The sequence below is a fragment of the Bufo gargarizans genome, chromosome 2 (assembly GCF_014858855.1).
Source record: "Bufo gargarizans isolate SCDJY-AF-19 chromosome 2, ASM1485885v1, whole genome shotgun sequence".
NCBI lineage: Eukaryota > Metazoa > Chordata > Amphibia > Anura > Bufonidae > Bufo > Bufo gargarizans.
The window spans coordinates 521675243-521692219 of record NC_058081.1 but is presented as its reverse complement, the minus strand read 5'-3'; the positions used below and the strand labels follow the sequence as shown (position 1 = coordinate 521692219).

Here is a 16977-nt window from a genome sequence, read left to right as displayed (position 1 = left end):
CCCAACGGCCGCGCTCTGATTGGTCATTCGGGGGAAGAAGCTTGGAAGATCTTTCCGATTGGTTGAACGATGCTGACGCCGTTCGGAGCCCAACAGCATTGGTCGGAATGGGTCATGTGACGCGACGTTACCGCAAAGCGCGCAAATTCAAACTGCAGTAGGAGCCGACAGAGGGGAGCGATGGAGAGCCGGAGCTGTATATAGAGGCCGCGCACCGGTACCGTGTGGGATATGTAGGGTGGTTGGAGGGCGCTATAGGCTGGCATGCTTAGTGACTGGTATGGGGGTTTGCTCGGCTGTGCCGCCGCCGCCGCCGCCATATATAATAGGCCTAGCCCTGTGTCCTCCAGCTCCATCTTTGGCAGGACAAGTCCCAGCATGCCTTGCTGTCCACTCTCCTGCCCGGGGCATGCTGTGACTTGTGGTTGTCCCAGTGTACGTTATTTATGGTTATATAGCTTAGCGGTCATGGGGACATATATGTATTGTATATACAGATGGGCAATGCCAATCTGTGTGCAGTGCTCTCCAATCTGCCTACGGACAAGCTGGCTTCTCAAAATGTGCAGTTAGTGGTTGGATGTTTTGCAGTTAACCCACAATTGATGTTTAAATTGACAGCTCAGGGCCTCTGCTTGCCGTCAGCGACTGGGAACATTCTCCTTTAGATCAACAGTGACGTTATATATTTTTTTTTTTTTTGCAGTTGCCTCCTATCTAGCTATGTGCGACACGTAGATCTGTCTCCTGCCCTGATCGTTTGGTACAATGTATCAGGATTGTAGCAAAACCTCAAGTGTGAGAAGTATTTCAGGACCAGTTCACACTGATTTAGAAAAATAGTAAAAAAAAAAATGAAAATCTGTGCGTCTTTTTTTGTTATGCATCTTTTTCTGCCTCCTATTCCAGTGATAGTGAACCTTTTAGAGACCGAGTGTCCAAACTGCTTGTACTTTATCATTAGCTATAATAGCCTGCCTACATTCAGTGCACTGTCTGCGCCGTTCATAGCACGTCCTGCGCTGATGAAGGGCAGGAAAAGTCTAAGGGTACTTTCACACTAGCGTTTTTCTTTTCCGGCACGGAGTTCCGTCCTAGGGGCTCTATACCGGAAAAGAACTGATCAGGCATATCCCCATGCATTCTGAATGGAGAGTAATACGTTCAGGATGTCTTCAGTTCATTCACTGAACGGCGTTTTGGACGGAGAAAATACAGTAGAATGCTGCGGTATTAGCTCCATCCGCAATGCGCAGACTTTTTTCCAGGGTGCGGGTGCCCACAGAGAGGGCTCTGAGTTCGCCACCTCTGTCCTATTCCTTTCAATGGGAGGTTCAGCGCTGATTCTGCCTTTAGATAGGGCAGCTGCTACTTTTTTTACATGTGTGAGAGAAAAAAAATGCTGCTTTTCATTGAAATTAATAGGATGCTGATTTTAAGATAGAAACGCTCCAAAATCAGCACCAAAAACTGTGTGTGAACTGGCCCTTAGGATAGGACAGATTTCCAGAGTCTGGTTCCACACAGGAATGGTTCCCAGACCCTGATGTCGGGGCATCTATAAGATGACAGATCCGTGTTCACCAGACAGCGGTCATGTGTCAGTAACTTCCTCAGGTGTCGAGGCATGCTGGGAGTTATAGTTTCACAACAGCTTCAGACTACTGCCCTAATAGCACGGCAGGGAAATTTGTCATGGAGGGGAATTTTGTAGTCCGATTTGATTTGAGGTTGTGTTGGTGTGAGATGTTCCAAGTTTCTCAAGCGTCCCATGTTTGATGTAATTGGTGTATTTTTTTTTAAGGGGTTGTCTGGTTTCAGAAGGAAACCAGAAAACCCTCAGGATCCACCTGCAGTAAAGAACTGGTAAGTACTTACCTGACAGATCCTGTGCCGGTTCTACTAACCGGGCTCTGTTTACCTGGCTGCAGCAGTTGTGTCAACAACACGTAACTGCTGCAGCCAATCATTGGCCTTGTCTGGTGCACCACTAAGACTAGTGATTGGCTGCAGCCGTCACATGTTGTCAATGTGATGTCACCACTGCTGCCATGCTGGGAGAGCCAGAGCTGCAGTGCGGGAGTTCTCAGGTAAGTACTTACAAGTTCTCTATTCTAGGTGGAACTTGGGGGTTATCTGGTTTCCTCCTGAAACTGAAAACCCCTGTCAGCAGGTTGTCCCATTTCAAACCAGTCATACTGGCTGGTAGGACATGAAGAGGCTTTTAAAAATGTACGTTTGTGTTGCTGTGTTCAGCAGAAAAGGCAGTTTGTATGCTAATGAGCTGTTTGGTGCACCAAGGGTGGGCTGTAGCCTCTCGGTGCACCCTTTCTCTCCTTGTGGTCGTAAAGCTCCTCCTCTCCTTAGGTGGTTGACAGGGCCAGACTCCTGTACTTGCCAGGCCCTGTTGTGAATGCAGAGCATGTCACGTGTGCATAATGTTCCCTAAAGTTACTGGTACTTCTGAAATTAGTCAAGCAAGCGTGTCTGGCTATTTTTGGGAAGTTCCATAGAAGTGAATTGAGAGCACACTGCGCACGTAAGGCCTCCCCTCCATTCACAGTTATGGGACTAGTCAGCCCTTTTTTGGAAGTCCCATAGCAGTAGCGCCTTCGCTGGGACCCGCATCTATCTCCTAAACGGAGACCCGAAAGTGTTGGAGGGCGCATGCGCCGCCGCCCTCTATTCATGTCTAGGGGGCCACTGAAAATATCTGAGCACTGGCTCGGCTATTTCTATAGGGAGAGCGCTTGGTGGTGGCTGGTCCGGGCTCCTCCAGCTACCACTTTGGCCCACTCCGTTCTAAGCAATGGGGGCATTGCTCGGATAGACGAGACAACCCCTTTTTAATGCAGTATTGTTCCAGCTGGTTCTACATCTTTCTCTGACTTATCACCTTCCTCTTTCAGGAACTGTTTTTCCAATGGCTACCACTTCTGCCACGGCATCATGAGATCAAGTCCCCGAAGGCCACTTATATTGAGAAGACGTAGGTTGAACCTTCCGAATCAAGATGACCTCCGCAGCACTAGGACTCCTGAACAGAGACAGACCGCCATGACCGGCACTGTAGAAAGTCAGAAGAAGGATCTGGGTCACAATGAATCAATCCTGCCAAAATCAGTAACCACCGAATTCAACCGGTTTCCTGAAAATTTGGTCCATCCAAACCAAAGCACCAGTGTAGGAAATGCAGCCTCTCCTGCAGATTCCCCCAGTCTCTGTGGTGTTAAGGTCATGGGTCACCCAACCATCCCTGATACTCAGTTGGTAGTTATCCCCCCCGATTCTGATGTAGAAAGTATCATTCAAGCTCTGACTGTACGGGGAAAGGAGAGCGGTGGCCCCAATAAGTTTATCCTCATCACTGGGAGCAGCTCCTTCCACTCCCAAGTTGAGAAACTTGGACTCCAAAGCAAGGCCGCAGAGGAAATCGAGACCATACAGCTGGAGGCATCATCCTCATCTCATCAGTCACCAGAGGAAGAGAAGCATGGTAAATACGGCACTGGTCGAAATAATCATTATAAAATGCACATTTCTGCACATTTCTAATAGTCTTTGCATTTTAAATTCTTACTGTTTTTAATATCTCTGCTTGCTGCCAGTAAATGGAAGCCTTCTCGTTTACATAGAGGTTTTCAAAACCTGTCCTTTTCATAAGGCTGCAGTTTTTGTCAGAATGTATCATCGTGGGGGGCAGTTATCAGCCTGAAGGCCACTATAAAATGTGAGCTGTGTTTAGATTTCATAAAGGGATATTTCCAACTCGGACTTTCATGGCTGAGATGGAAATGGCCACAGCAAGCCAGCTCTCATGTTTCCGTACCTCCCATAGTAGTGAATCGGAGCTACGCAAACTCGCGGAAACAGTGGCACGCTGGACGCTAGGCCATTTCCATAATTTCACCTACCCCAGGTGCTTACTGTGGTTCTTCCCATCACAGTCATGAGAGACAGAGATGGGAATCACCGTTTAAAGAAGATCTGAAAGCACCATGTTCTAGAGCAGGAGATGAGCAGATTGAATCTAGTTTTGTGGGACAAGATTCAGTAAAGCTTGTTATTTTCCCATGGTTTTTCTAACATTGGATCATTTTGACTTCATGTTTACTCAGCCGTTCCTAAGGAAGGACAGGAACTGGATGGAAGCCTTACCAACATACACTGGCTGGGGAACATGAGCTCTGATGGACTGGGACCATGTGATGTCAAAGTGGAATTTGCAGAGAAGGAGAACTGCACCCCTGGGATGGAGTCCTTACAGGTTATTCTCCAAATGGGAGTAGTCGTAGGTCTTTGTATTCATGAGTGTGCAAAACTATGAACAAAATTCAGAAGCCTTTTTATGAAGGTATTTCTGGGGCTTTTTTCCAGCTCTGACAGGTTGGTGTATTTAGTGGACTTAGTGGCCACTGGCTCAGCATTGATAGTAGAGTTGTCACAATACCAGAATTTTAAGTTTGATTTTAATGCCAAGTAAAGAATTGTGCTACTTGATTCCAATTCAATACCAACACATTAACCCCATGTTCCTGAGAAACATAGGTTAATGTGTATCAATTGCCCATAATGTGATTAGGCACTTAATGGCGTCATTTGCTGTTAATGTGAGGCGCCAAGAAGTCTAAATTGATTAAAACCAATTGCCTCACATTAATTGGTAACCCCATTAAGTACTTCCTGACATAATGGACCACATGGGGTTAATGCGTGAGGTACATGATGGAGTTACTTACTATTAATGTGAGGCACAAGGTTTCATCAATTTGGACCTCCATGTTACTCATATTAACAGTAACTGGTCTCCTCATGTACCTTGCATTAACCTTATGTTGCACATTATATGAAGTGGTACTTGATTGGGTCACTTACTGTCATACCACTTGGAGGTACTAAAGAAGTAACACAAGGTGACTCAGATTCTGAGATAAAAAAAAATATATATATATTTTTTTATTACATAATGGCAACATTGAGGTTAATGAGCGTGAAGTGCGAGTGCAGGTGTCTTCTCAAATAGCTGACCAGCTGGGGTGTCGGACCCCCACCGATCAGATACTGATGACTAAAAGTCTCAGAAAACCGCTTTACCTCAATGTTCCTCTGTGCTGCTGTGACGGGAGACTCTATACTATTTACTCTGTAACTACTACTATTGTTACCATTCTTCCTGATATACAATGCATAATCAGTGATCTGCGGCTGTGGCTCTGTATAATTGGAAACTACACCTCCCACCATCCCCTGACAAAGCTGCTCTCTAGTGCACTGAAAGAAGAGAACAGGCAGGCAAAGGGGATGGCTCATTCCTATTCCTCGACTCCTGAAAGGACTCTGGCGAGGTTTGTCCTGAGATGGGCAGAGACATGTCCTGGAGCATAGTGTTCAGTGACCCGGAGATCCAGCATCCTCTGTGTGATGAGGAATGGCCTATCCCTATGACGCAACCCTACCACCATTCTCCTCCCTCCCTGACGCCCCTTTCATCAGCCCACTCTGCATTTTGACTGGTGGCAGTGGTCGGACACATCAGAGGGAAGCTCTCCCTCCTCTTCCACGTACTGCCACTGATGAGAACATGGTGTGCATCGTATTGTGCGCGCGCCACGTTCTCTAATTGTAACGTCTACAAATCTGCATAATATTTTATTACCCGGCGCAATCATAATTGATCGAGCATCTGAAGGGAACCTTTCCATGTCAGGTGTTCCTATTTTCTTCATTTAGAAATGTGTATCTGACCCTTGGTTACTCTTTTGCACCCTCAGGTGGAGGAAGAACACAGCGCACCCGCAGCCTCTCAGCAGTGGCAGGTCAGTGCCTTTGAGCGTCCTCCATACTCCTACATGGCTTTGATCCAGTTTGCCATTAACAGTACGACTTCCAAGAGAATGACCCTGAAAGACATCTACACGTGGATCGAGGATCACTTTCCTTACTTTAAACACGTAGCAAAGCCTGGTTGGAAGGTATTGTACTCAGACAGGAATAATGCATAAAGATGGAGAGTCGTTGTTAGTATCCGCCGATCATCTCTGGATATTGTTCTTCCATAGAATTCCATCAGACATAATCTCTCCTTGCATGACATGTTTGTGCGTGAGACCTCTAGCAACAACAAGATTTCCTATTGGACCATACATCCCCATGCCAACCGCTGCCTCACCCTTGATCAGGTATACAAGGTAGGTGTATATATGGCTTCCATCTTTCCTGGAATAGCATAAGTTATTCTAAGCTCTCATTATCCTTGCTTTTTTGTTCTGGTTTAAAAACTGAAAAGCGAAAAAGAATTAAAGCCCTGGATCCAGCAGATGCCGGGTACAAATGGCACCAGACAGATGCCATTGTCTATCTGCCATTAACTGAGTTACTTTGTTACACTCCAGAGCTGTCCTCGATATTCTTTTGGAGTAAAAAAAAAAAGAACCTGAAGTTGACTTTTGACAGTGAGCTACCAGTCCACTGTTCAGCGCAGTACTGAATAACGAAGACGTTCCTCCCTGCCCTGCTCTCGCTGCCTCGTGTGAAAATAAATATATATAGGAACCGCGGGGTCTTAATTAATTTGGTGCTGCAATGTCAATGGCGAGCAGGTAAACAGAATAGAGAAGGCAGCACTCGCAAGTGCTGCTTTCTCTTCATACAGCTGATGGCTCCCCCTCCGCCGATCTGATATTAAAGGGAACCTGTCATCAACTTTATGCTGCCCATACTAACGGCAGAATAAAGTAGAGACAGGTGAGTTGATTTCAGCGGTCTGTCATTTCTAAGTTAAAAGTAAGTGGTTGCCGAGAACCAACATCACAATCATTGCAGACTGGGCCTGGAAAAGAGTCCGGCCACCCGAGAAGAGTCCTGGCTATTCATGAATTCCTGCTGGTGATTGACAGACTTCTACCTAGTTTTCTCCCTTTCTCTCTAGGAGAGAACTGCCAATCATCAGCAGATAAGCAGGGAGAGCAGGAGATTATAAATAACCAGGACTCTTAGGTGGCCGTGACTCTTTTCGAGGCCTGGGCTGCAATGATTATGATGCTGGTTTTCAGCAACCACTTACTTTTAGCTAAAATCAGCATGTCTGTCACTACTTTATACTGCTCTGAGTGAGGTCAGCATGAAGTTGATGACAGGTTCCCTCTAATGACCTATCCTGAAGATCATTGAGGCTAGGTCATCTTTATTACAAACGCTGACAACCCTGTTACAAAAAAAAAAATGGCAGTTACTGTTTGACCTGTACTAATCCTGGCTTGAGTTCTGTCCTAATTCAGAGCTGTGTACATAAATTACTTATCCTGTACTGATCCTGAGTTACATCCTGTTATACTCCAGAGCTGAATTCACTATTCTGCTGGTGGAGTCACTGTGTACATAAATTACTTATCCTGTACTGATCCTGAGTTATATCCTGTCCTGTACAAGGCTACTTTAACATCTGTGTTTTCCCTTCTTGTTTTGAGATCCGGCAGAGGATCTCAACCTGAGGAAAAACGTTCAGTTTTGTCCCCATTCATTGTCAATTGGGGCAAAACCGAACAAACTGGAATGGAGTACACCAGAATGCATTCCGTTCATAAGGTGGTATTCACATGGCCGTATGTATTTGGCATTCTGCAAAACATGGATCCACAAAATAACAATGATGTGTGTGTTGCATCCGTTTTTTTTATTTTATTTTGTGAACCTATTAACTTTAATGGGTCCATCGTCTGCATTTGTGGCCACGATTGAGACCTTTTTCTATCCCTTGTGGAAAGCACACAGATCAATGTGTCCTATACTTGGCTAAAAATGTGGTTCATGGACCCATTGAAGTTTGAGGACCACAAAATACATGCGGCTGTGTGGATGCCCCTTACACTCCAGAGCTGCACTGACAATTCTGCAGGTTGTTGCCCCTCTAAAAGTTTAGCTGAGCTCCTGTACAACTATTTCCTCTACTGGGCCTAATGTAAAGACACTTTCCAGAATGTACATTACCAAAGCAAGCCATGAACAAGCAGGAAGTACTTGGAGATTCAAACCTTGAACTCTGATATATTATGAATACAGCTCTGGAGTGTAACACAGCTGTTGTCACAGTAACGTATTGCACAAGTACAGCTTAGCCTATGATTCAGGACCAAATGTCTATTAATTATTTTCTGTCCCTTCACTTGTCAGGCCTCCAGCTCCACGTCCTCTGCGTGCACTGAACCAGTAAGAATTTTTATTCTTTTATCTTTCTGTATGAGGCCTGTGTGAGTTTCCATGGCATAGATCTCCCTCCCTGCTAAAGGACTCTTCCAGTTTCCTGTAAATTAAAGATCTAATGAAAAAAGTTTGGAATTCATACCCAAAATGTATTAGAAAGTAGTAGAACTTTGATTATACAATGATTGATTCATCAGGGTTATATACATAATAGTGGTAGTAGTAGTTATGGGCTTTGACCTGGGTGTATATTGGGTGGACTTGATCTTGTATTTTTTTTATCAGCAGCAGAAAAGGCTGCTACCGGAGCTGAGTAAGACTATGCCAAGTGTCCCGAGTAGCACAAAGGGTGAGTTGACATCTTTATTCTGCACAGCTCCTTGTGAACAGCTCATACTGTAAACTGAGACTTACCTGAGAACCTGCCTCTGCTTTTCCAAGCTCCAGAGCGGAAGATGAAACCTCTCCTGCCGAGGGTAGACTCCTATCTGATTCCCGTGCAGTTTCCTCTTACGCAGTCCCTGATGTTCTCTCCAGTGGAGACATTTAGTCCAGATCCAGGAGCGTCTGATGGACCTCACAGCAGTAAACGGGTCAAGATTGCCCCTAAGGTTAGTATTGTTGAAATAAGACATATGTCTATCAAGGTCAACCATGGGATGGGGATGAAGATGAGAGGTATGGGAAACCCGACATCTGCACAATTACATTAGAATTTAATAGGCTCTGTCAGCATGATCAACTGTATTAAACCAGGCATACTGGTAGGGCTCATCATGCTGATTAGTATACTTACAAAAGAAAGGTATAGTTATAAACAGCTGCAGCGATTATCAGCATTTTTATCCATATGCAAATGATCTGTTTGGTGCACCAGGGAACGGGGTTGAATCCTTGGAGCACTGCTTTGTAACGTCCCCTGTGCTCTGCACTCTCCCCCTCCCCTTAATTGACAGGGCTAGACATCCGCATGCTGAAGGCAGAGCTCTGTCCTAGCATGTACATATCATGTACACTAATTACTGTAGCCTTACCACATTGAGGTATACTTAGAAAGCTTGTATACAGGTTACTGCTTTTTTTCAAGGCACAATATATGAGTATAAAGACCCCAGTAATGTGTTAGCTTTCTAAGCATAGAAAATATTTTCTTCTCCATGTGGTAATGCTATATAGTTAGTGGTAATTAATCAGTCTTGCATGTAAAGATCCCAGGTTTGAATCTTGGGAAAGACTTTCAGATTTGCTTCTTTAGATATGTTTTTTGTGTGTTTTTTTTTTTTTCTCCGTCATTAAACCCATATAAATAAAAATGGTGATGTCGCTGCAGCTGTTTAGCATACAGACAAAAGAAAGGCCTAGTTATAATCAAAACTGGGGATGAGCGAAGCAAGATTCATATCCTAGATCTGAAGTCGCTTTGCTCAAAACTTTGTTTAATGGTGTACTGATATCCTTATCCATACAGCCTTAAAATGTATGGGCTCCGGCAAGGGAAATTTGTTATCGCCAAAGTTCAGCGAATAAATTCGGGATTTGATTTTTCAACTTGAAAACCATTTTAAAACTTGGTTCCCAAGACAGCTTCTGTACCACGGTACCAGTCAGTACCAAAGCTGACTTCAGATACCTGTGTTGAAAATGGTTTTCCAGTTGTATAATCAAATGCCGATGTTATATAATTTTAAGAATTAATTTAAGCCATTTTAAAACCACCAACTGTTCCTGCTGTGACCATGTCCTGAGGTAGACTATTCCACAGATTCACAGTTCTTATGCTGAAGAAGCCTTGACGCTTCTGAAGACTGAACTTCTCCAGATGGAGGCAGTGCCCCTTGTCTTTTGTTGGGATTTTACGTGGAACAGCTTTTCACCATTTTATATACTGTTATATGTAATGTTCCCTCTTATACGTCTCCTCTCAAGACTAAATACATGTAATTGTTTTAAAATTGTTCATAACTAAGATCCTCCGTGCCCCTTATCAGTTTGGTTGCCATCCTTTGTACTTTTTCAAGTTCCAGGGCATTCTTCCTATGGACTGGTGCCCAGAAATGAACTGCATATTCCACATGAGGCTGCACCAAAGCTTTTTAAATTGGTAATATTACATCCATGTCTCACGCGTTTATGCCTCATTTTAAGGGGTTGTCTGGGTTCAGAGCTGAACCCGGACATACATCCATTTTTACCCCAGCAGCATCCCCTGACTTGAGCATCGGAGCAGTTCATACTCTGATGCTCTCCTTTGCCCTGCGCTAAATCACGCAGGGTAAAGGCATTTTTTGGAGATTCGGTGACGTACCGGGGCTCTCCATGGGGCTGCCTGGAAGCCCGATGACGTCACCGGCACTGATGGGCGGGATTTAGCGCTGCCCTAGCCAGTAAAACGGCTAGGGCAGCGCTAAAGCCCGCCCACCAGAGCCGGTGACGTCACCTGAACACACTGCTGGGCGAAAGTTTTCGCCCGACAGTGTGTTATGATAAACAAAAGAGCCCGTGCCCTGTGCGATCTAGCGCAGGGCAAGAGAGCGCATCGGACTCATACACACGACTGTGTGCTGGCCGGGCCCATTCTGCGGACCACAAATTGCTGTCCGCAATGCACGGGCACCGACTGTGGGGCACACTGCAAAAAAGTGGTGCATGCACTACTTTTTTGCGGTGCGGAGGCACGAACAGAAAACCCACAGAAGCACTCCGTAGTGCTTCCGATCCGTGCCTCTGTTCTGCACCACATCTCCCGGATTGCAGACCCATTCAAGTGAAAAGGTCCGGGATGCACACGGCCAGTGCCCGTGTATTTCAGGCAGTGTGCTTGAGCCCTAAATCTGTGTAGGTTCTGAGATGCAAGGACCTTCTAGCCCACCGCCCCTCCACATGAAAGGATGCAGAAACAAAAATGTGTTGAAAATTTGAACTTGTGCACATCTTTTCCGTATTATGGGGCGCAATACAGCAACGGCCGTGTGCATGAGCCCTAAATCTGTGTAGGTTCTGAGATGCAAGGACCTTTAGCCCACCCTCTTCCACATGAAAGTACATAACTCACAGCCATCCTGAATTCCGACAGCAATCCTGCAGCCTAGGGTTGGACGATATCAAAAATATTCCCACGATAACGATATTAAGAAATTTATCGCGATAACGATATATATCGCGATAAATGCCCATTTAGAAGAAAAAAACACTTGGGGGCAGCCGCAAGGAGACGTTGCACTGTCTGGGGGCAGCCGCAAGGAGACGTTGCACTGTCTGGGGGCAGCCGCAAGGAGACGTTGCACTGTCAGGGGGCAGCCGCAAGGAGACGTTGCACTGTCTGGGGGCAGCCGCAAGGAGACGTTGCACTGTCTGGGGGCAGCCGCAAGGAGACGTTGCACTGTCTGGGGGCAGCCGCAAGGAGACGTTGCACTGTATGTGGGGGCATTATACTCACGTGCACCGTGGCCGCCGGGCGCTCCTTCTCATTGGTCTGTGCGGCGCATTGCTAATGCTTATAGCATTAGCAATGCGCCGCACAGACCAATGAGAAGAAGGAGCGGCCACGGCGCACGTGAGTATAATGCTGCTCACTAACATACTATGGCAGCCATGACTTCAGTAGCGTCTTGGCTGCCATGGTAACCGATCGGAGCCCCAGCATTACACTGCTGGGACTCCGATCGGAACTGCCCACTGCCACCAATGATTAAGGGTCCATTCACACGTCCGTTTTGGTGTTCCGCATCCGTTCCGATTAAAAACGGAACGTTATGCGGATCTATTCATTTTCAATGGAATCCGCAAATAATCGGACAGCACTCATGGTGCTCTCCGATTCCGTGGGTTCCGTTATTCGGATCCTGGAAAAAAAATATACCCTGTCCTACTATTTGTCAGATTTTGCGTTCCGTCATCACATTCTAGTCAATGGATCCGTCGAAAATCTGGAAGACATGCTAAAAGCATCCTCATGTCATCCAGATTTTCGGATCCGCAAAAAACAGGAACGTTTATCTGGAAAGGTAAAAATACTGACGTGTGAATGGACCCTAATACGAGGGAGGGAGGGGAGGCGCACTGCCACTAATGCAGAGACTGAAGAACATTCCCGGCACCCGACCTCTGAGAGGACGCTGTGATCCGCCCAATTAACCCCTCAGGTGCCACACCTGAGGGGTTAATTGCGCGGATCACAGCGTCCTCTCAGAGGTCGGGTGCCGGGAATGTGAGTCACAGAATTCCTTCCCCCACGCCGGCCGAACTTCTGAGAGCGCCGCTGCAAGCGGCCAGCAGGTATCGGCAGTGGTATCAGGGACATTTGCACGAGTACAAGTACTCGTGCAAATGTCCAGTACCGGTTCATGCTGGGGCGGGCGGCCGCGGACGCAGATTTAGAAGCGGTCAGCACACATGACCGCTTCTATGATGTCGCAAAATACCACGGTATTTAGGAAACAGCGATATCGCAGTTTTTTTTTTTTTTAATACCGCGGTATATCGTGATACCGGTATATTGCCCAACCCTACTGCAGCCCCAGGATGGCTGAGGTATGTCATGATTTCAACTGTATCTGCATCCTCAGGACACATACGGTTAAATGCAATGGTGAGCCAGAGAACCATCCGCGCTCTGCTACATTCAACGGCCTGTGCACTCCCCAGTAATAGGCGCAATGCTGTGACATCATCACACCTGCTGAGCTGGAGAGTAGACACAGCTCCGTAGATGTAAATATTAAGAGATCTAGGGGAGGTCAGAATATGGCGATGCAAAGAAAAAAATTCCAGATTTTTACTAAAATTAACCTGGTTATTAAAACACACAAAAATAACCATATAAATGTGGTATCATTGTAATCATACTGACCCGGAGAATGAAGGTAACAGGTTAGTCTTACCACTCGGGGAACACCATACAAAACGAAACCCATGAAACTATAGCGCAATAGGTGTGTGGGGTGGGGGGGACAACAAGTTCACCCCACTTGTTTTTCTTCAGCTTCCCACTACATCCTATACAATATTAAATGAAGACATTAGAAAGTACAACCTGTCTCACAAAAATAAGCCCTCTTAAGTCTATGTGAATGTAAAATTTTAAAAAGTTATGGTTCCGGGAAGGCAGGGAGCAAAAAATTGAAAATCACTGATTCCTTTAAGGGTTAAGGAAGTATAACTACTGTAGAAGGGGTAACATAACTGCTGTGTGTTGGCACAAAGGGGGAATAACTTCTCTATGGGGGCACTAAGGGAGCATTCTACTGTCTTGGGACAGTAAGGGGGATAACTACTGTCAGGGGCATTCTACTGCTATACCCATTCCATCCTCCACCTGGTGATTAGTGGTGGGAGAGCGCAACCCACCATGTGTCAGCCACACAATACCAGCATACCACTGTTAGCCACAGAACCCTCGTGACCTCTGCAACCAACAAGACGAGCAGGGATCTGCGGAGACATCCATGGAGCAATGTAGACAGAATCCAGCAGCGGGGACCAGGTAAGTATGAACCTCACTGTGGGTTTTAGCCACTCTTAGAAGGTCTAAGTTTAGTCTTGAATAACCCCTTTAATATAGACTCAAACTCTCTTCATACACTGTCCGCTTTTGAGTAGCAATGGATTATTGTAAGATATTAAGATAAAATGAGCATATTTTCTGGTTACCATAACATACTCACTGCAAGACGTGTTTTTATACACCTAGTAACGATATTGAAAATGGTTAACAAGTGATGAATGTCTGGTTTTGATGACAGGTTCTGCTGGAGTCGGAGCAGCCCTCCCTGCCAATCCCGGCAGCACCTGAACAGACAGAACTGGACTCTACAAAAATGCGGCCATCCCTTCTTTCTCAGTGCCAGCGCATAAGTGGTTCAAGGAGGAAGCAGCAGCTGGTGACCCCCAGATCTCAGGAGCCAGAACTGGTTCTCCCTGACACCAGTTTTTCGGATTCGGGTTTGGACACAGATATATCCATCCTGCAGGACACAAAACCTCAGGAGGCGCCATCTGAACTTACTCAAGACGAGGGCTACTCCTTCAAGACCCCTGTTAAGGAGAGGTTGACGAAGCCCCCTGCTTCATCCACGCCAAGCAAACCAACTGAGCGAAGTTTCTTGCCTCCAGCTGTGGGAATCTGAATCCCCACTCACCAGAGATCCCTTGTCAGAATTCAGCCCAGTCCGAATACCACGGGGACCTGCCCTTACCCCTTTCAAGGACAGTTATGGGACCCTCAGTTTTTGGGAGACTCCTTTTAAAGATCTACCTTATTTTGGTTCCCCCCCAGATCTAATGGGCACTTCCCCTCCTCTTTTCTCTCAGTCGGAAACACTGGAGACTCCAACTGGAGCTCGCAAACACAGAGGCTGTTCCAAGGAGCTGCAAGTAGGGGGCTCCACTAATCGCTCCCTGTTGGAGGGGCTGGTGCTGGACACTAAGGACGAAAGCCTCAGTAAGATCTTGTTGGACGTTAGTTTCAGTGGGCTGGAGGAGGACAATTGTGCAGGCACTGACAGTTCATACTGGGGACAGCTGTTCAACGAGCTGAGGTAGCCCCCTCCACCTGTTAGATCCCCGCTCCCCCTACATAAATAAGTAGTGGCCTCTGGAGGGATCAATGATCTCAGCACATTGATTGGGGTGTTGATGCCCCCTCTCCCTAAAAAAATAATAATCATGCAAGTATCCGCCTTTGAATGGATAAAAATGCCATTAAGTTATACCTGGAAAAGTTTTTCTACGGTCCTGAATGGCCATTTGCGCCTTGTTAGGCAGCCATATTGAAACAGATGATGTATTCCTAAACAGATTGGCCATTCAGGATTCTGCGAAAGCTTTACTAGGGTCCTGAATCTCTGCTAGTGCCTAATTGTCATTCAGCTTTCCCAGAAAACTTAAAATATTGGAATCTGTTTGGGGAGGGTGATCCAAGTGGGGGTAGGTAATGGTTTTGGGTGTACAGCGCCCTTCGGGGGTGGGGTGTGAATTGTATAGGTTCTTAGGGTAACTTTATAAATGAGGTTCTGTAATGGGGTGCTGGGGCCCGAGGCACCGTTCACTGCCTCCTATATATTTATTTAAGTGTTGCTTTTATATGAAGACTTTGTCATATGTGGCCTTGTACATAGTGTATGTGTGTGTGTTCTGAGGTGCAGCCGCAAGTAACGGTAATACTCCGTATATGATTTTATTAACGGCATACATCTCCAACCTCCCACCCAGTTGCAGTGGAGTCCGAGAGAAAGCTGTCACATCCTATGAAGATTCGTCTCATCAAGCAGAGTTTTGCACCTGTGATGAGATGTCCCCCAAAACGAAGCGAAGGACATTCTCTCTGACACTTGATTGACGAGGCCAGACATCTCCGCTAATGGCGCAAGAACAGAGCCTGTCTTTACTGGAGCAGCGACTGAGCGTGCGCTGTTATACTTTAAGGTAGCGTGAACAGTTGCTGCTCCAGTAGAGGAGGCAGAGCCTCCGCTTGCGTCGCTACACGTGGCAGGCTTGAGATGTCTGATCATGTCAACCAAGCAGCAGGGGGAGCATCCTCAGCTTTAGGCCTCATGCACACGATTGTATTTTGTTTCCGTGTTCCGATCCTTTTTTTTTTTTTTTTTTTTTGCGGATAGGATGCGGAACCATTCATTTCAATGGGTCCACAAAAAACGCGGACAGCACACCGCGTGCTGTCCGTTCCGTTGCTCTGCAAAAAATAGTGCTATTTTTTTTCTAGTTTGCGGACAAGGATAGGCATTATTACAATGGATCTGCAAAAAGAAAAAAAAAACTGATGCCATACAGAACGTCATCCGTTTTTTTTGCGGACCGCAAAACGCATACGGTCGTGTGCATGTAGCCTTAGGGACACCACATCGCATTCACTCATCTAATCCATAATGATTGACACATTTCTCGCAGTTTTTAAGATCTCTGCTTGCTGTCGAAAGGTAACGTTGTTCTTTGCATCCAGAGGCTGAAAGCCTGTCCTGTTTTAATATTTGTCACAACGGGGGAGGGGGGGGGGGGTGTTACAACTGTATCCAATGTAAAAATCCTCCACAAAGCAAACGGCCTGATTACGTTTTACCTGCACTGATACATTGGAACAAACCATCAGTACAGGAGAGAAACTTGTGCTGATGTATTTAGCAGTAATGTCTAGCCTGGATATAAATGTATATATTACCTGGGAGAAATATAAGGCCAGGAAAGGTTATCAGCCTCTGGATGTAAGCAGGAATGTTCTCATTCACTGACAGCAAGTAGAAATGTGAAAATGGTAAAGAGCTGAAACGGGAAATATATTAGTAATTTGGGGAGGACTGCAGGTGTGCTGTCATTTTTACGCCCAACGTTCTCTTGTCCTACATAGAATGTGCTGTAAATGGGAGTTTATGTATGTGTCACTTGATAGAGAATATAATATAATGTGTGGTGTATTCGTCATAGATGTATAGAGAAGAGCTGTATATGTGTAAATCAAAAGTGCAAGTGGAGTTCTCTAGATGTCCATTTAATATATTGGCAAATGTTATCATTCTGCTTCTTATAACTATATAAAATAACAATAATGGGGACCATAATGGGTTGTCACCCAGCTTTCCCCGAGTTCTGTAATGAAAATTATCATTCACCCGGCTTTCCCGGAATCTGATAGACAGCTGAATAGATGTATATTGACACTTTTTTTTGTTTAAAAACGCAAAGGTCACAGTCATCAAAAAATAACAAACACAATATTTTGCTGTGACCAATGTAAAAATAATTTATGTAATGTTACATATTGGCCAC

General features: G+C 45.7%; 1 protein-coding gene across 1 annotated transcript; it reads left to right on the top strand.

Moving 5' to 3' along the window:
* The first annotated feature begins 134 nt into the window (after positions 1–134).
* Positions 135–15801, top strand: FOXM1 (forkhead box M1). The gene is given in 10 exon segments (XM_044277999.1): positions 135–217; positions 2910–3496; positions 4119–4267; positions 5772–5972; positions 6060–6188; positions 8170–8205; positions 8485–8548; positions 8641–8810; positions 13941–14315; positions 14317–15801. Coding segments are annotated over 9 exon segments (2094 nt in total). The 5' UTR covers positions 135–217; positions 2910–2949; the 3' UTR covers positions 14740–15801.
* Positions 15802–16977: the final 1176 nt, after the last annotated feature.